The sequence below is a fragment of the Hemiscyllium ocellatum genome, chromosome 24, assembly GCF_020745735.1.
Source record: "Hemiscyllium ocellatum isolate sHemOce1 chromosome 24, sHemOce1.pat.X.cur, whole genome shotgun sequence".
NCBI lineage: Eukaryota > Metazoa > Chordata > Chondrichthyes > Orectolobiformes > Hemiscylliidae > Hemiscyllium > Hemiscyllium ocellatum.
Genome location: NC_083424.1, coordinates 12,324,266 through 12,344,699, shown reverse-complemented (window position 1 = coordinate 12,344,699; position 20,434 = coordinate 12,324,266). Strand labels below are relative to the sequence as shown.

General features: G+C 41.1%; 2 protein-coding genes across 2 annotated transcripts; both read right to left on the bottom strand.

The window, feature by feature from the left end:
* Positions 1-1,963: 1,963 nt before the first annotated feature.
* LOC132827046 (glutathione S-transferase theta-1-like) lies at positions 1,964-12,853 on the bottom strand. Its single transcript, XM_060843468.1, has 5 exons — positions 12,622-12,853; positions 9,467-9,554; positions 8,210-8,360; positions 4,306-4,482; positions 1,964-3,484 (listed from the first exon to the last, which is right to left on the bottom strand). Exons 1-5 carry the CDS (start codon positions 12,743-12,745, stop codon positions 3,344-3,346), a joined length of 681 nt encoding a protein of 226 aa, XP_060699451.1. The 5' UTR covers positions 12,746-12,853; the 3' UTR covers positions 1,964-3,343.
* A 3,557-nt stretch (positions 12,854-16,410) lies between these two features.
* On the bottom strand, positions 16,411-17,611 carry LOC132827441 (glutathione S-transferase theta-1-like). The gene is made up of 2 exons (XM_060844129.1): positions 17,423-17,611; positions 16,411-16,603 (listed from the first exon to the last, which is right to left on the bottom strand). The coding sequence occupies exons 1-2, from the start codon at positions 17,609-17,611 to the stop codon at positions 16,463-16,465; spliced, it is 330 nt and encodes a 109-aa protein (XP_060700112.1). The 3' UTR covers positions 16,411-16,462.
* Positions 17,612-20,434: the final 2,823 nt, after the last annotated feature.

Genomic DNA, 20,434 nt, shown 5'->3' with positions numbered 1-20,434 from the left:
CCTAATACTCTATTTTAACTAGTCTTGATGACAACTGCACTTTGTGTTACAACTCTTATCTTTCATCACCTAAATGAGTTGTGTACTCATTTGGTTGGACTTTGAAGGTGTAGTTATGTCGTTCCTTGTGAATTTCTGTAAGCCCAATTGGATTTCTGTGTGTTCCTGGATTCTCATTGTTCCTTTCTGAATACTTTACACGTCTGTAATTTAATTCATGTGGATCAGTTCTATATTTTTGTTGTAGATACAAGCATCAGTGCGGAATGCAGAAACCTTTAGTGTACCACCTCAAGTTGAATGGTATGATTCTGGCAAACATAACCTTCCTTTTGCTTCAGATTTAATTAATATATTTAGATGGTATTTAATAGAGGATGGCTGCTGATTCGATCTGTATTGAAAAGGTGGCAAGCAACCAGGAGCTGGTGAAATAATTAGTTGTAGCATGTGCAATTCTAATGTGAATGTAACCTTGGGTTATACACCTCAAATTGTATTTTTTAAACAAATGTTCATGGAATCCGTCCAAGATATCTTGTGGCATTGAGATTCCATCCGCTGTGGTTATAAGTTTTTTTTTCAATGATTTTTGTTTTGTGTTATACAGACTGCACTTCCACACCTCAACATAATCATCCTTATAATGTTTGACTGTTCTAAGTTTTGTCAAGGGATAACTGTTTTTTTCTTCTGGACTAGCTTCAACCAAGGAAAGTAAACAAAAAAAGGTTACAATTAGACTAAACAGCAATTCAACCTTTCTATTTTCTTGAACTTGTATATCCGAAGATACTATTTAATGCATCATTGCACCTTTAAATTTGTTTTTCACTAAGTACTTGAACTGAGCCTTCGTCCCAAAAATCTGAACATATCCATGCTGTTCAAACATAGTTTGCCTATGTTGTAAGATGGAGGTGGTTAAATGTTGCTTTGCTGTATTTTCATTTTGGTAAATTGAACTTTAAATGAGAGGCCTGAAGAACAGGAAGTGAAATTAAAACATTTAGAGATTTAGTTGAGGAAACCCTTACTTTTGGGTTTGATATCTAAAGTGTGCTTTTTTTTTGTATACTGGTTTGTCTGTTTTCTCTAAACTGGTAGAGGCTTGAATTTAATTAAACAGTGTGTTTAAAAAGCTCTGGGGAAATTAAATTCTCAAGAGCTGTTTGCCCCTGCTTCGTAGATATTACTTGTGTAGAAGTCCCCCTTCTAGTGTGTGGCCATCACACCTAATTATTGTTGCAAACAGTTTTCCAAAGTAAAATACATAGTTGGTTATTGACTTCCAGTTACAACTGTTACTGATCTGAGGAGCCTGGAAGCAGCTACAATTGTCCTCCTGATGAATATTTTGGCCATTTTATAGATGATAATGAAGGAGCTTGGCAGTTAAAGTTTACAAATCTGCTCCTAACTACCTCTGACCAGCACCAGGAATACTTGAATTTATTATAGCATTTAGAGGTGATGGTGCTGGATTCAATCCAGTGAAGCAGGGGAATGGTTGGTAAAATTTACAATCATGACTTTGGATTGTCTTTTAATGAAGAGGGTTTGAGTACACTTCAGGGCATTTCTATTTGTATTTGGATACAGACCTATTGAATCTGTTTCGATTTATGGTTGTTGGATCTAACGATTAGTCAGAATGGGCATCTCTCTATTCCCAGCCTTTTGACTTTGGTTTACATTGTATTCTGTGGACAAGCTCAGAATAGAGGTTAATTAAATATTCATTATCATGCTGTTGTTTCTGTAATTCATTAACGTTATTGCCTGCCACCTCTGCTAACGAGCAGTTTTTGATATTGACAAAATTTATAATTGGGCATCCGTGAACTTTCAAATGTCTAAGCAACTAATTTTATCTGTGATTCTGGATGACGTTCACTCACTGTATAGTTAGGGAAGATGGTTGATGTGAAAACTAGTTTTATAAATCAAGGTTGACAAAATATTTTGTACAAAATTCAATAAATGATTTACAAGAATTATACATCTTATTACAAATTATTTGAGAGAAACTGGTTTCCTGCAAGTACATTGCTCAGATTATATTTCAGAGGAAACAAATTATGCCATGTGATAAACCATTTTAAATCTTCATTACTACAGCTAATTGATTCAATGAGAGTTTGTTTTAAAGGTTGTAAAGGATGGACCAGGATTAGAATACTTCAGAAGATGAATACTTCAGATCACTGTTATTTGGTACTACTAGTCCGTCTCACCTAGGAGTTGGGTTCAGTCTTAATTTTTTGCTCAAGAACAAGCCTGCCTAGTCACGGTAGCAACAAAATCTCTGGCATGTTACAAGATATTCAACTTTAATGTCTTAACAAAACACTGAAAGATGTCTATGATACAGGACAAAGGAACTCTCAACTTTTGACCAGAAGCTACTGTAAAGTTGTTACTCAGAATGCCATATTCAGCATTTATCCTGAACTATGTGACAGCAATTCAGACTATGTAGTCCTGGGCCACTGCTTAACATGTGGTGTGCCTCTTTGCAGTGTGGTATTTACTGTGATGTTTGGAACAGAGCCCAAATGCCCAGTGGTCTGTTGTCCACTTGGGGTCAATTTGTGTTAGTGGAAGGAAGCAGGAATTCTGATGTTGTCGTTTTCTGAGGCTTGATGTTGAGAAATCAAGCCTTCATGATAGACAAATACCAGATATGTGCAGCTTTTCTGTTTGTTGCAGCTCAACTGGCATAGTGGCGCATTGATGGGATCTGAGTTAAGAATAATTGTCACTAGACTCTGATTTTCCCTACTTGGATCACAGGCTTCATGTGCACTTGCCTCAGCTAGACAGAGGAAAATTAACAGTTCTTTTGTGCTTTTAAAGTACATGGATCGAGTTTGTTAAATCCCAAGGACCCTCCCGATGTCCTGTGGAGATGACAAAATCATGGGACTTCTAATCTATGGAAGTGGCATAATGCACTTGGTGATGCCATGTGGAAATTGCTACTCTGCTTGGTGCCTAGAATAGAAGCTGCATAAAACTCTATTTTAAACAACTGAAACCTTATTTATTGAGGCACTGTTTTATAGTGATTATATCTGAGAAATGAAGACTGCTTGCAACACCACTCCTAAATTCCTTTTGTAAGGTAGTTTTGAATGTATAGTTTAGCCTTGGTCTAATTTGACTCTAAAGTAATTTCATTAATTAATTGTATGGCTATTAAAGTTACTGGAACTATTAAGTAGTATGTTTTATTAATCAATTACTTTAAAGGCATGTGGTTTGATAGGTTAATTTTAGACCCATTAAGTAGACTAATTTGCAGGAATCTAACATTCAGAAATTCCACATGGTTTAGCTTTTAAAGTCTGGCTTTATCTCTCAGTTGATAAAGGAAAGAATGCACATCATCAAATGTTTTCCCCAGTGCCGACTGCACTCTGTTACGCCAGGCGATCAATTTTGGACGATCTTTCAATATGTCACGATTTGCTCCAAGTGGCTGAATATTTATAAAAACAAAACAAAAATGTAAATTAATCAGTGTTACATTTTCAGTCAGTTCAGTACAGGAGTAGCAAGACCTGATTTCTTTTCCCACCTGCATTACTAAGAAAAGGCTTGAAGCAAAAGCTGTAAATCATAGATTGATTTAGTTTATATTTACAAAGAACTGATCCTGTTTAAATCAGTTTGACTTTTTTTTTATTACTTTTACTTGGTTTCCAGTAGTTGAGCCTTAATTTTCAAAGCGTGGAGTTATTCAGCAAATCTAAGAGCTAATGTGCAGCAGCATCATGATGGTTGCTAACATACCACTAAGTGCCAGCTGTAGCACCTAGGTTTGATTTTATACTTAGCCAGGAGTGGATGATCTCTGCTTAATGTAAAGTTAAAGAGTAAATAAAATGGAATTAATGCTTTCAGCTGCAGTCACTTCTGTAAGGTACACTGCTTCTGGTCAGACCTAAATTCAGATTCATTTTTAAAAAATGGAGGAATAGATCTAGGATTTATCTAATTATTTCCTTTTTCCTTCACATGTACCCAGAATATTTATCAATGTGCTGTACAGTAGTTCAAGTTTTCTTTTGATGACAAATTGTGGGCACAATGGATGGAGTCTGTCTCTTAAAATGGTAAGAGGAGAGAAAGTTGATGTGCAGTGGAAGTTCAATTCCAAAATAATGGAAGGATTGGTAGAAATGTACTCTTCATCTTTGGACCATTTTATCCATTTCTCCTTTTGCAAATTTTGTTCTGGTTTTATCAATGTCAACCAAATTAGGTGATGACAGTGTGTACAACATTCTTGAACCTCACCTGCATCAGTTCACAGATGGCCAATAGGTCAGCTAATGTCATCTCATCACCACAGAGGAAGGCCTGGTCCTTCAGAAACATCGATTCTAAAATGTCCAAGGTTCCATTCAATTCAGCCAGAGCTTTGTTCAGCTTTGCCTCATCAAGTGGCTGGCCTGTCATCCGAGGAATCAAAACCTACAGGGACATATTGTGAATTAGTGATGCTTAAACATAATTTGAGCCTTCAACACAAAAAGAAGCCAAATTACCCATGTTGGCTCTTTCAAAGAGCAGTCACATTTTAGGGTATGGATGATCAGAAGTGATGGAACTAAATTCCTGATTTGTTGATACCTGCCCAACTTCCTTTTAAAGTTACAGAATTGACTTCCACTATCTTTTCAGAGTATTCTGGTTTCCCTTGAAATGATACAATATATTTGAATATTTCTCCCCTACTGCCTTCTGGATCCTTACTCATTAAGATGGGTTGACAATAATACACGGTAGACAAGCATGAGGCTGGGGAGAACCCAGCAAGCCATGCAACATCAGGAGGTGAAGAAGTTGATGTTTCAGGTGTAACCCTTCTTCAGGACTGCGGGTGGGAGCTGCAGGTAAAGGGAGTGGCAGGGGCAGCGTAGTGAAGTGGGCATGGGTGAAGACAGAGGGCCCGACCTGGTTGGTCAGTGAAGGAATGAATGTGGGAAGGGTGGAAGGGAAGGGGAAGTGCTGGGAAGGGAGCTGGGGGAAGGGCAGTTATTTGAAATTGGACAACTCAATGTCGAGTCCTCAGAGCTGCAGGATGCCCAGGCAGAAGATGAGGTGGTGTTCCTTCAATTTACATTTGGTTTGTTGTGGCAAATGAGGAGGCCAAGGATCGTCATATCGGAAAGGGAGCGGGAAAGGAAATTAAAATGTGCGGTGACCGGGAGGTTCCGTTGTGGCAATGAAGGAGGCCACACATCAAAGAACAGGAAAGGAAAATAAGGCTGAGGGTATCATCGTAGGTCACTGTTACACCTGCCTCAAACACTGGATTGGTGGAAAGCTGGGTGCAAGTTATTTTGATGATGATAAGGGTGGGACATTCGGAAAAAGTGCATTGGAATAAATATGACTGAAGTTGTGTCTGCTCTTTAGTAAGTCTACCTATGAAGGCACAGCAAAAATTCATCCCAAGGAAAAAAAGAAGCATTCTAAAGGGAGGATCAGGCAACCGTGGCTGACCAGGGAAGTCAGGGACAGTATAAAAGCAAAAGAGAAAGCATATATTGTGGTTAAGGACAGTGGTAAGCCAGAGGATTGGGAAATCTACAAAGACCGATCGAGGACAACAAAAGAAATAAGAAGGGAAAAGATTAAATATGAGGGTGAACTAGCCAGTAATATTAAAAAAAAGACTTTTTTTTTAGATATATAAAGGGCAGAAGAGAGACCAAAATAGACACTGGGCCACTGGAAAATGAGGCTGGAGAAGTAGGAATGGGGAACAAACAAATGGCAAAGGAACTGAACAAGTACTTTGTGTCAGGCTTCACCGTGGCATACACTAGTAATATCCCAAAATTTCAAGAGAGTCGCGGGGGGGAGGGGTGCAGAGATAAGTATGGTGGCCATCAACAAGGAGAAGATGCTACAAAAACTTAAAGGTCTGAAAGTGGATAAATCATCTGGACCAGATGAGCTACATTCCAGAGTTCTGAAGGAGATAGCTAAAGAGATAGTGGAGGCTTTAGTAATGCTCTTTCAGGAATCACTGGAATCGGTGAGAATCTCGGAGGACTGGAAAATTGCTAAGGTTACCCCTCTTTCCCCCCGGCCCCCCCCCCCCCCCCCCCTTAAGAAGGGAGTAAGATAAATTCTATGCCGATTAGACTGACCTCAGTCATTGGTAAGATTTTTGAGTCTGTTGTAAAGGATGAGATTTCCGAATACAGAGGAACCTCTATTATCCAAGCGAGATGTGCAGGCAGTTCGTTTGGATAACTGATTATTCGATAACTGATTCAATGCCTCTCCTCTGGGACTCTGAAATTTCCTTTTTCCTCGCTGTACCTGTCTTGCTCACTCTCCTCTGTCCCAGGGTTAGTTTCTGAGCAAACACACACTTGTCTTAATTGAGCAGACTTATTTGAGACACATCAGGATTAGTTAGGGTGGACACAGAGCCTTTTTCTTTGGATGGTAATAGATAGCACAAGGGGACTTCACTTTAAATTGAGGGGTAATAGATATGAAGGGCTTATGCCCAAAACGTCGAATTTCCTGTGCCTTGGATGCTGCCTAACCTGCTGTGCTTTAACCAGCAACACGTTTTCAGCTGTGATCTCCAGCATCTGCAGACCTCATTTTTTACCCCAGGGGTAATAGATATAGGACAGATGTCAGAGGTAGTTTCTTTACTCTGATTAGTAGGGGCGTGGAACGCACTGCCTACTACAATAGTAGACTTGCCAACTTTAACAGCATTGAAATGGTCATTGGACAAACGCCATAGATGAAAATGGAATAGTGTTGGATAAATAGGCTTCCGATAGGTCCCATAGGTCGGCGCAACATCCAGGGCTGAAGGGCCTGTGCTGTGCTGTGATGTTATGTTCTATACAAACATAGGTGGAGGGACAGGTAGGGAGGTTTCAGAAAGATTTAGACAGGTTAGGAATGTGGGCAATGAAGTAGCAAATGAAATAAAAGTGAGGGGAACACAAATGGGACAAGTGTGAGATCGTGCACTTTGCTAGGAAGAACAGAGGCATGGACTGTTTAGTCAATGGGGAGAAAATTCCCATTTTACGCCTATAGCCTAAAAACTCATGCTCTTTGTTCTACAGTATGTGGCTGGAGCCAAATATCATGGCAGCAAAATACGTTGATTAGAAACAATTTTTTAGTCCATACCTTCAGAAATCTGAAGTGCAAAGGGACTTGGGAGTCCTAGTCTAGTTTTCTCCTAAGGTAAACTAGTATGTTGAGTCGGTAGTTAGGAAGGTAAATACAATATCGTCATTCATCTCAAGGGGACTAGAATATAAAAGTAGGGACACGCTTCTGAGACTTTATAAAAGTCTGGTCAGACCACATTTCCAGTATTGAGCAATTTTGGGCCCCATACCTCAGGAACCAGGTACTAGCCCCGGAGCGGGTCCAGAGGAGGTTCAGGAGAATGACTGCAGGAATGAAAGACCTAACATATGAGGAACGTTTGAGGACTCTGGGCATATACTCTGAGGAGTTTAGAACAACAGCCTGGACAGAATGGACATTGGGAAGATGTTTCAAGTGGCAAAAGAGACCAGAACCTGAGGGCATAGTTTTGGAATAAAGGGAAAACCCTTTAGAATGGAGATAAAGAGAAACTTCTTTAGCCAAAGTGTGGTGAATCTGTGGAATTCACTGCCACAGAAGGCTGTGGAGGCCAGGTCATCAAATATATTTTAAAACACAGATCAATAAGTCCTTGACTGTCAAGGGGATCAAAGGTGACGGGAAGAAAGTGGGAAAAAGGTTTTCAACTCCTATCAGGAGGAAGTGAGGACTGCAGATGCTGGAGGTCAGAGTGAAAAAGTGTGCTGCTGGAAAAGCGCAGCAGGTGAGGCAGCATCCGAGGAGCAGGAATGAAGAGCTTATATTCGAAATGTCGACTCTCCTGCACCTCGGATGCTGCCTGATGGCTGTGCTTTTACAGCACCACACTTTTTGACTTTGAAAACCTATCAGCCATGATTGAATGGCAGAGCAGACATGATGGTCCAAATGGCCTATTTTCTGCTCCTAAGTTGCCTTCTGAATCATTGTAGTCCATGTGGTGAAAGTACACCTATAGCCTAAAAACTCATGCTCTTTGCTCTACAGTATGGGGCTGGAGCCAAATATCATGGCAGCAAAATGCGTTGAATAGAAACACTCTTTTAGTCCATACCTCCAGGATGAAGACTTTCGATGCGTGATATCTCACAGTAGCATGCTGCCATGCCATGTACTCATCCACCTTTGCCCTCTGCATTGAGTCTACTGGGTACCAGAATTGAGGGATATCATACTTTGTCGCCAGGTACTTCAGAATAGCAACGCTGCAAACAACATTCTTAGGTCAGGAAAATAAAATAATTGAAATGTAGAAAACACACAATCTGCTTTGATCTCCAGCATCTGCAGTCCTCACTTTCTCCCTGCAACTAATCAGAATTGAGTGTGTGGTGCTGGAAAAGCACAGCAGGTCAGACAGCATCTGAGGGGCAGGAGATTCCTGAAGGACTTCTGCCTGACAGGTTGATTCTCCTCTTGGATGCTGCCTGACCTGCTGTGTTTTTCCAGTTCGACACTCTTGACTCTGACCAGTTGCACTTTGGTAAGCTGCGTTTTTGTGTCATGCAGGTTTTTTTTCGCTGTACATTCTTATGGTGAAATAACAAAGGATTAATGGTCTCCCCTCAAACTATTTAAAACCAAGTTTTGGCTTTAATGACCAACTTTCAGCATTCATGACTTTGATGCTGTTTGACTCCAAATTTAATCTTATATGTGGGACATACTTAAGCAACCCCAATATATAACGTCTGATGTAATGGATGTGGGAGACTGAAGACCTAAAGAAAAAAAAGGAATTCTAAAGCATGGATTGTGTTATGTATCTTATTGAAGACTGTGGGAGAGGAACTCAATGCTCTTTATCAAAGATATACAGTACTAAGCCTTGCTTTTGATTGTGATTAAGACTCACTGTACTATGAACTTCTCTTTGAAATTTCAAAACTGTGATTTTCTGATTCTTGCTTTTATATATTGTTTAAAAAAAAGCTTTCTAACTCCTACTTTAAAACCATTAGGATGCATACGTTAACATCAGCTGCAATTCTGGGACAGAGACCAAAAAGCACCTGACAGCACAACCATTATAATGGTCACTAATGTGCCTAAAGCAACAGCTTGCATTAATAAAGCACTTTTAAAATATCCCACGGCACAAACAAGTGATTATCTCATAGTTTTGTGGGCAATTCGGCACGAACCAGAAAAGTGTAGGTTGGCTAGTGCTGTAAAGCACGCCATCTAAACTAACTCACTAGCCTTTCAATTAAGAAGACTGCTCTTTACGTTTACTACAACAATACAAACTCTTCCAGAAAAGGAAGGAGAATTCAGTTTTTTTTTTATATTGAAAAATAAAAAGCCTCACCTCTCAGTCAGAACAAATCCATTGTCCACAATAACTGGCACTTTCTGATTTGGATTGAGTTTAGTGAACTCTGGGCTCTTCTGTTCACCTGTTCAAATAAACCTGATAAAGATTAACTCTGAATCAATGATATTATAAAGAAAAATGGACAGAGCAAAGGCGTCAGGGTAATGTCACTGAATTTTCTAGTAGATCTGCAGTGAACTTTGTCTCCTCCATAGCCACATCTCTGGCTCATTTTCCTTGATTTTGGTTACATTTTCTGCAGTTTCAACCAAATTTGATGACAACTGATCCAAGATATTTTACATTTTTGCAATATGTGTTCTACTCCTCCACAGATCAGAAGGCAACCTACATTTAAATATTGTTAACAAATATTTAAATGGTGATATTAAGCCATAACATTCTACCAAAGTAAACCAAATGGAGCTAAGGGTGCGGAATGCACAGCTGCAAGGAAGCAGATTCGAAACTAAATTTCAAAAGAGGATTGAATAGATTTTTTTTAAACAAAGTTAGGGAGAAAGGATAATTTGTTTAAAGGGCCAGCACAGCCACAAATAGCCTTTATTCCAAGTGATGTTCACCATTAGATTGATAATGACTCACTAGTTGACAAGGGATAGTGCTGTATGTTGCAGTCCTAACTACTAGTGGCTTGTAGTTGGGGTAAAGTGCCCCAGATATCTTCATTTCTAAGTTATTTGTAATTTAGTCAGTGTTTCGTCATGATGTGACAGATGGGACTTGAAACCAGACCTCTAGCCCATACCAGCTCCTTTTGTAAAAAAAAAAGGTAAAGTCACTATAGTCCCACCAGAGCATGCAGTGGCTCTCTCAATAGAGACAGAGACGACTGGTGGTGATTTAACATGAGGATCACCACACCTCAGGTGAGGGGAGAAGTTTGAGGCATTTCCTTCATGGTAACCTCGACCACTGCTGGAATTGAACCCACACTTTTGGTGTCACTCTTGATAACAAACCAGCCATCCATCCAACTGATTTCACCAACCCCATCACTTAATCTGAGAAACTTTCTCATTAGCAGCGTTAGAGGGTAAATTACTGTTGAATCTTAATGGGAAGAAGTACATGTTTTACATAAAATGTATGTTATTGCAAGAATAGCAATAGGTACAAGTTACAAAGTCTTTGTAAATATGCATAATTAGTCTATCACGGGCCAGAGATGGCTCAACCATCTCCATGTGGACCGCATGCTAAGCCTGCCCATTTCTCCACCTAAAGACAGTATGGAGTGAATCTTGAGGACTTTGAACTGTGGACAATTTTGCCAAAGGAGAAATTTGGAGCTTTGGCCGAAAGGGATGATGCTGTATGACATTGTAAGTTGTTACTTGACATAATGCTCTCAAGTTCAAGTTGACATAACATTCCTTCTGCAACTGGATCGTTGATCTGCCCACAGACTGCAATCAGTGAGAATAGGCAACAGCACCTCCTCCACGAGTGGGCCCATGAAGATGTGTTCTCAGCCCCCTACAGTACTCTCTGTACACTTATGACCATGGTGCCAAATTTTGTCCTAACTCCATCCACGCGTTTGCTGATGACACCGCTGTTGTAAGCTGGATATCAAACAATGGCATGATAGAACACAGGAAAGAGAGCGCTTGATGATGCGGTTTAAAGCTAACATCTTTCCCTCTAAGTCAGCGAAACTAACGAGCTGATTGTTGACTTCAGGAAGCAAGTTGGAGGGCCAGCCTCTGTCTACATCAGTGGAGGTGAGGTGGAGAGGAGCGACGATCACCAACAATCTATCCTTGACCACCCATTTAGTGCGAGGGTCAAGAAGGCACAAAAACGCCTCCTCATCCTCAGGAGTCTAAGAAACTTCATCATGTTTGTGAGGCCTCTTTTATTGATGCACCATTGATAATGTTCAATCTGCATGCGTCACGGCTTGGTATGGCAACTGCTGTGCCCAGGATCGGAAGAAACTACAGAGATATGAACACAGTTTCATCCATCGCACTAGCTAACTTTCCATCTATTGACTCCATCTACATCCCGCCATTCTCTCAGAAAAGCAGCCAACATTATCAACGGTCCCTCCCTCCCCAGTTATAAGCTCTTCCAACCTCTTCCTTAAGGCAAAAGCTTAAACCCATGTACTAACAGGTTCAAGAACAGCTTCTGCCTCGCTATTATTAAACTTCTGAATGGATCTTTTAAATTTCAAATCTATTGCTGACCTTGCTTTTTATGCATCTTCTTTGCAGCTGTAACTTGGTATTTCTCACGCTGTTCAGTGGTCTTTGTATAATATGAACTGCCTGTACTGCACACAAAATCTTTCACTGTACTTAAGTACATGTGACATTTATAATTCAAGTTTTGGTGCAAATCTCTAGGACTCCGCATTGATCAGAGTGGGACGGTCTGTCTGATTTTAATGTTAGTTTTTTTTGTTGAAGCTGTTACAAATGCATGGCAAGTTCAATGGGTAAGAATAGCAGCACTTCTTCCATAGGGAACCAGATGGATTTTTACAAGGATCTGTCACTAGATTAGATTCCCTACAGTGTGGAAACAGGTCTTTCGGCCCAACCAGTCCACACCGACCCTCCGAAGAGTAATCCACCCAGACCCATTTCCCCTCTGACTAACTGACATAACGCTATGGGGAAATTTAGCATGGCCAATTCACCTGATCTGCACATCTTTGGACTGTGGAAAGAAACTGGAGCACCTGGAGGAAACCCCATGCAGACATGGGGAGAATATACTAACTCCACACAGGCTCAAGGCTGGAATCAAACCTGGTACCCCGGTGCTGTGAGGCAGCAGTGCTAACTTTAATAATTTAAATCGCAGATTTATTTAAGTAACCGAACTGAAATTCTTGAAATTCTCCCACTAGGGTTTGAACTCCTGCTGCTGGTTGTTCCCCCTTCACTTCTGGGCTAACCACGATCCCTCTGTATCGCTTAACTCGGACTCTGAACTCGGCTGTACAAGTTCACCAACTGACGTTATTTACACGATTTTGACATCTGAAAACAAAAAGCTCACGCCTAATGTTAGAAACTGTGCATGTAGGGGAGAAAGAGGGTGAAGGGGAAGGCACTGGATTTACCCCAGCCCCGGTGTGGCAGGAATGCGAGCGATTTCCTTTTGCTTACCCTTCCGGAGGGCCACGGGTTTTTCCACATGCGGGATTCCGGTGCGTTTGAGGAAGATCAAGACGGCCCTGGAGGGCTGGGACAACAGGTCGAAATAGACTCGTAAGGGGAGCCGAGAAGCCATGGTGGGGAAGAGTAGAGCTGCTAACAGAGTACACACACAACAGCACACCCCCACTCCCGCAACTTGCTACATGGAGCTTGATACAATGTAACCAACAAGCGGCCAATCACAAGCTGCAGAGGGAGCGATACAATCGACACCGACCACACCGATACAGTCCCCGCGGTAGAGCGCAGACACAATTCACCCGGGCAAAATTATTCCAAGTATTAAACTTGGAATTATTCCAAGTATTTTTTATTATCGGGTGTGATTGCCAGGCTCTATGCACTGATTTGCTCCCCGCTTCCCCCCACCTCACACCACGTTGTACTTTTTACGATTGGAACCATTAACTCTGATTTCTCTCCACAGCGGCAGCCAGACCTGCTGAGCTTCTCCAGCAATTTCTGTTTTGCTGTGTGTTGGATATCTAAATATTGTAGTACATGGGTGGGATTTGAACCCAAGTCATCTAGGGAGCCAAACAATAAACAGAAATTGCTTGTAAATCACAACAGCATGTTTGTAGAGAATTCAGAATTAATGGTTTAGGTCCAGTGACCCTTCTTCAGAAATTATATGTTGGAATAAGTTTTTTTTGTAGAAGATAGGGTGGAGGTAGGGAGTAAGGAGGAAACAATAGGTCAAGATAGAGCCCAAAGAGAGAAAAGAACAGTTGGACCAAGGAGTGGATAATAGTCAGCCTAGGAGAATGAATGGCTGTGGATGGGGACTGTTAGCGACTAACAATGGAGTGTGTGGAAAAGCAGACCATGTGACAACAAGGCCTGGTGTGTGGAGTTTGGGGTAAAAGGACACAGGATAATGTGCCTTAAAGTCTGAAATTGTTGAACTCAATATTGAGTCCATTTCCATTATAGGAAGGACGTTGAAGCTATAGAGAGGGTGCAGAGGAGATTTACCAGGCTGCTGCCTGGATTGGAGGGCATGTCTTATGAAGAAAGGTTGAGGGAACCTGTCTGAACCATGTGTCAGAAATTCAGACTCTGTTGTAGTTCTTGACCACTGACTAACGTGTGGTGTGCCTGTTTTCAGTGAAGAGTTGTGGTATGTACTGTGATGCTTGCATGGAACAGAGCCCAAATGTCCAGTGGTCTGTTGTCCACTTGGGGGCGATTTGTCGTAGGGGGAGGAGTGGGAGGAAGCAGGAGTTCTGATATTAGACAATACCAGATGTTCCCAGGTTGTCGCTGATTGACTAGTGCAATGGTCATTGATGGGATCTGAATTAACAAAAAATGTTGAGACTTGGATTTTTCCTATTTGGATCAGAGGCTTTATGTTCGCTTGCCTCAGCTAGACAGAAAAGAGGAAGATTAGCAGTTCTTTTGTGCTTTAAAGTATATGAATCAGAGTTTGTTAAATCCCAAGGACACTCCCTGTGCCCACTTGGAGATGACAAAACCCTGGGACTTCTAATCTATAGTAAAGTGGCATAGTCCACTTGGTGATGCCATGTGGTAATTGCTACTCTGCTTGGTGCCTGGAATAGATGAAGATCTTATTTATGGAGGGACTCTATTGCTATAGTGATTATGTCTGAGAAATTAAGATTGCTTCCAACAACACTCCTAAGTTCCTTTTGCAAGGTGGTTTTGAATATAGAGTCATTGGGATGTATAGCATGGAAACAGACCCTTCGGTCCAACCCGTCCATGCCAATCAGATATCCCAACCCAGTCTAGTCCCACCTGCCAGCACGTGGCCCATATTCCTCCAAACCCTTCCTATTCATATACCCATCCAAATGCCTCTTAAATGTTGCAGTTGTACCATCCTCCACCACTTCCTCTGGCAGCTCATTCCATATACGTACCACTCTCTGTGTGAAAAAGTTGCCCCATAGGTCTATTTTGTATCTTTCACCTCTCACCCTAAATCTATGCCCTCTAGTTCTAAACTCCCCCACCCCAGGGAAAAGACTTTGCTTATTTACCCGATCCATGCCCCTCATAATTTTGTAAACCTCTATAAGGTCACTCTTCAGCCTCCGATGCTCCAGGGAAAACAGCCCCAGCCTGTTCAGCCTCTCCCTATAGCTCAAATCCTCCAACCCTGGCAACATCCTTGTAAATCTTTTCTGAACCCTTTCAAGTTTCACAACATCTTTCCGATAGGAAGGAGACCAGAATTGTACACAATATTTCAATAATGGCCTAACCAATCTCCTGTACAGCCACAACATGACCTCCCAACTCTTGTACTCAATACTCAATACAATTATCAAAAATGCCACTCCTTTTCCTCTCGTGCCTCCCTTTCTATCCTTCCTGTAGCATTTGTATCCTGGAACATTAAGCTGCCAGTCTTGTCCTGTTTCTGTAATTGCTATGATATCCCAGTCCCATGTTCCTAACCATGCCCTGAGTTCATCTGCCTTCCCTGTTAGGCTCCTTGCATTGAAATAAATGCAGTTTAATTTATTAGTCCTACCTTGTCCCTGCCTGCCCTGAATGACTCGCTTCTGTTCTCAGCTGTACCCGTCTCAGATTGATCTCTTTCCTCACTGTCTCCCTGGGTTCCCCCCCCCCCCCCCACCTCCCCCCACCACTTACTAGTTTAAATCCTCCCAATCAGTTCTAACAAATTTCCCTGCCAGTATATTAGTCCCCTTTCAATTTATGTTCAATCCATCATTCTTGTACAGGTAGCTTCTACCCCAAAAGGGATTCCAATGATCCAAAAATGTGAATCCTTTCCCCATACACCAGCTCCTCAGCCATGCATTCATCTGCTCTATTCTCCTATTCCTGCCCTCACTAGCTTGTAGCACCGGGAGTAATCCAGATATTACTACTCTCGAGGACCTCCTTTTTAAATTTCTGCCTAACTCTCTGTAATTTCCTTTCAGAATCTCAACCTTTTTCCTTCCTATGTCATTGGTTCCAGTGTGGACAATTACCTCCTGCTGGCCCCTCTTCCCCCCTGAGAACATTCTGCACCCTCTCTGAGACATCCTTGATCCAGGCACCAGGGAAACAACACACCATTCTGCTTTATCGCTGCTGGCCACAGAAACGTCTGTCTGTACCTCGAACTAGAGAATCCCCTAACACAATTGATCTCTTGGAACCCGACGTACCCCTCGTTGCATTAGAGCCAGTCTCCATACCAGAAACTGCTATGTTCCCCTGAGAATCCATCACCCCCAACATTTTCCAAAACAGCATACCTCTTCAAAATGGGTATATCCACAAAAGACTCCTGCACTAGCTGCCTACCTCTCTTACCTTTCCTGGAGTTAACTCACTTATGTGACTGTATCTGAGACATGCCCTCCTTCCTATAACTGCCATCCATCACATAATGTTGCTGTTGCAAATTCCTCATCGCTTCTGTCTGTCTCTCCAACTGATCCACTCGATCTGATAAGATTTGCAACCAGCAGCATTTATGGCAGATATAATCCGCAGTAACCCTTAAACTCTCTTTAAACTCCCACATCTGACAAGAAATACATATCGCTCTATTAAAGGACATTTTTGCTCCTTCACAATCCTCACACCCAGATAGTTTAGCCTTGGTATAATTTTACCCCAAATTTAGTGATTTGCTGTCATTAACTAATTGTATGGTTATTAATATTACTTGGACCATGTTTTACTAATCAAATGATGCTTTAAAGGCATGTGGTTTTGATAGGTTAATTTTAGACCCATTAAGTAGACTAATTTGCAGGAATCTAACATTCAGAAATTCCACATGGTTTAACTTTTAAAGCCTAGCCTTATCTCTCAGTTGATAAAGGAAAGAATGCACATCATCAAATGTTTTCCCCAGTGCCGACTGCACTCTGTTACGCCAGGCGATCAATTTTGGACGATCTTTCAATATGTCACGATTTGCTCCAAGTGGCTGAATATTAATAAAAACAAACAAAAATGTAAGTTATTCAGTGTTACATTTTCAGTCAGTTCAGTACAGGAGTAGCAAGACCTGATTTCTTTTCCCACCTGCATTACTGTGAAAAGGCTTGAAGCAAACGCTGTAAATCATAGATTGATTTAGTTTATATTTACAAAGAACTGATCCTGTTTAGATCAGTTTGACTTTTTGTTATTACTTTTACTTGGTTTCCAGTAGTTGAGCCTTAATTTTCAAAGCGTGGAGTTATTCAGCGAATCTAAGAGCTAATGTGCAGCAGCATCATGATGGTTGCTAACATACCACTAAGTGCCAGCTGTAGCACCTAGGTTTGATTTTATACTTAGCCAGGAGTGGATGATCTCTGCTTAATGTAAAGTTAAAGAGTAAATAAAATGGAATTAATGCTTTCAGCTGCAGTCACTTCTGTAAGGTACACTGCTTCTGGTCAGACCTAAATTCAGATTCATTTTTAAAAAATGGAGGAATAGATCTAGGTTTTCTCTAATTATTTCCTTTTTCCTTCACATGTACCCAGAATGTTTATCAATGTGCTGTACAGTAGTTCAAGTTTTCTTTTGATGACAAATTGTGGGCACAATGGATGGAGTCTGTCTCTTAAAATGGTAAGAGGAGAGAAAGTTGATGTACAGTGGAAGTTCAATTCCAAAATAATGGAAGGATTGGTAGAAATGTACTCTTCAGCTTTGGACCATTTTATCCATTTCTCCTTTTGCAAATTTTGTTCTGGTTTTATCAATGTCAACCAAATTAGGTGATGACAGTGTGTACAACATTCTTGAACCTCACCTGCATCAGTTCACAGATGGCCAATAGGTCAGCTAATGTCATCTCGTCACCACAGAGGAAGGCCTGGTCCTTCAGAAACATTGATTCTAAAATGTCCAAGGTTCCATTCAATTCAGCCAGAGCTTTGTTCAGCTTTGCCTCATCAAGTGGCTGGCCTGTCATCCGAGGAATCAAAACCTGCAGGGACATATTGTGAATTAGTGATGCTTAAACATAATTTGAGCCTTCAACACAAAAAGAAGCCAAACTACCCATGTTGGCTCTTTCAAAGAATTATCACATTTGGAGTATGGACAGTCAGAAGAGAGCAAACTTTTATCAGCAGTGGGAGCTGAGAGAGCGAGAGCCAGGGGCCTTCTGGCAAGGTAAATTTGAATATTAAATACTTACCTCATGAATCAGCAGAAGCAGACACAGGAGCTGCTGGATAATTGAACTAATCCATTTGGGCAGTGGCTAAAGAAGGTTCCTGTATTTTTGGAAGGTTGTGCCTGCATTGGAGGGGTCCAGAGGATGATTGGCTTGTCATATGAGGAGCGATTGAGGACTCTGGGTCTGTACTCGATGGAGTTTAGAAGATTGTGGGAGAATCTCATTAAAGTATACAGAATATGGAGAGGTCTGGATAGAGTGGGTGTGCAGAAGATGTTTCCACTGATAGGAAAGACTAGGACCTGAGGGCACAGCCTCCAAGTGAAAGAATGAGATAAGGAGTAATTTCTTTAAACAGAGAGTGGTGAATCTATTATGGCACAGGGCTATGGAGGCCAAGTCATTGAGTGTATTTAAGGTGGGGATAGATAGGTTATTGATTAATAAGGAGATCAAGGGTTCCAGGGAGATGGCAGAAGAAGGGGGTTGAGAAATGTCTTGTGTAAGTGGAGCAAACTTAGAATCATAGAATCATAGAGATGTACAGCATGGAAACAGACCCTTCAGTCCAACCCGTACATGCCGACCAGATATCCCAACCCAATCTAATCCCACCTGCCAGCACCCGACCCATATCCCTCCAAACCCTTCCTATTCATATACCAGAATTGCACGCAATACTCCAATACTGGCCTAACCAATGTCCTGTACAGCCGCAGCATGACATCCCAACTCTTGTATTCTGACCAATAAAGGAAAGCATTCCAAACGCCTTCTTCACTCTCCTATCTACCTGCGACTCCACTTTCAAGGTGGTCAGGCTCACCGGCCTATAGTTGCCTGGCTTATCTTTACCGCCCTTCTTAAACAGTGGCACCACGTTTGCCAACTTCCAGTCTTCCGGCACCTCACCTGTGACTATTGATGATACAAATATCTCAGCAAGGGGCCCAGCAATCACTTCTCTAGCTTCCCACAGAGTTCTCGGGTACACCTGATCAAGCCCTGGGGATTTATCCACTTTTAACTTTTCAAGACATCCAGCACTTCCTCCTCTGTAATCTGGACATTTTGAAAGGTGTCACCATCTATTTCCCTACAGTATATATCTTCCATATCCTTTTCCACAGTAAATACTGATGCAAAACATTCATTTAGTATCTCCCCCATTTTCTGTGGCTCCACACAAAAGCCACCTTGCTGATCTTTGAGGGGCCTTGTCTCTCCCTAATTACCCTTTTGTCCTTAATATATTTGTAAAAACCCTTTGGATTCTCCTTAATTCTATTTGCCAAAGCTTTCTCATGTCCCTGTTTTGCCCTCCTGATTTCCCTCTTAAGTATACTCCTTCTCCCTTTATACTCTTCTAAGGATTCACTCGATCAATCCTGTTTATACCTGACATATACTTCCTTCTCTTTCTTAACCAAACCCTCAACATTTTTAGTCATCCAGCATTCCCTATACCTACCAACCTTCCCTTTCATCCTGACAGGAATATATTTTCTCTGGATTCTTGTTATCTCATTTCTGAAGGCTTCCCATTTTCCAGCCATCCCTTTTACATGTGAACATCTGCCTCCAATCAGTTTTCGAAAGCTCTTAACTAATACCGTCAAAATTGGCCTTTCTCCAATTTAGAACTTCAACTTTTAGATCTGGTCTATCCTTTTCCATCAATATTTTAAAACGAATAGAATTATGGTCACATGGGCTGAATGGCATAATTCTGCTCTATATTTTATGGTCTATTTTGCCAAATACAATCCAAAGAGGTCTCCACATATGCACACACATTGGGTAAGGACAAGTAGATTTTATATGTAGGAATATCTGCCGCTTCTGCTTTGTTTTGAGGGTAGCCTCTCAGTTTTATTTGTGCTTTATTCACAGTGTGACATGAGGCAGGTATTGGATTCAGTGCCTTCAGGAAAGATAGGGTTATAATTCGGAATTATACAAGTAACATCTGGAACAAAGAATAAGAAGAGTTCCTTAGCTGCTGTACCTGGAAGATAGTTATGTGTACATTTCAGTACAAATTAGCTGCAAATTGCTGTAGAGCCAGCATTATTCAGATTAACCACAGAATTTCATTCTAAGAAGCAAAGGGCAATTTTACAAAACAGGCTGATTGGATTCGCAATGAATTCAGTAATGGGTTTGCAAGTCAACGCATCTTCACAATACATGGAGAATTTGTGAATAATTTAAATATTGTACACTGAGCTGTGAAAATGTGAATAATTGCATGGAATAATTAAATGCCTTGAACACAGCTGCAAGGATCTGCTTGAGTCTCTATTTCTTTTCATTTCAGAATGAAATTAGTTGAAGTGCAAAATATTAATTTTACTTTTCAATGCTTCTGTGGTTCTGTGGTATTTGTTTAAACGATAGTTCCTTTATAAAATAAATGTTTCAAAACAAAATTCATGGAATTAAAGGCACTCTCTCACAATCTTGGACAGGATACAAAATCCAGGTTAATCCACCTCATGGATTAACCTCTCTCTGTCGCTGTTGGCCCCTATGTCAATGTGTCAGAAGCTTTTCTCATCATTTCTTTTTGGATGGTTTACTATGATAATTGGTTCTCTGAAACTTTCTTTCATATCCCTCCCAGGCTCCAAAGACATA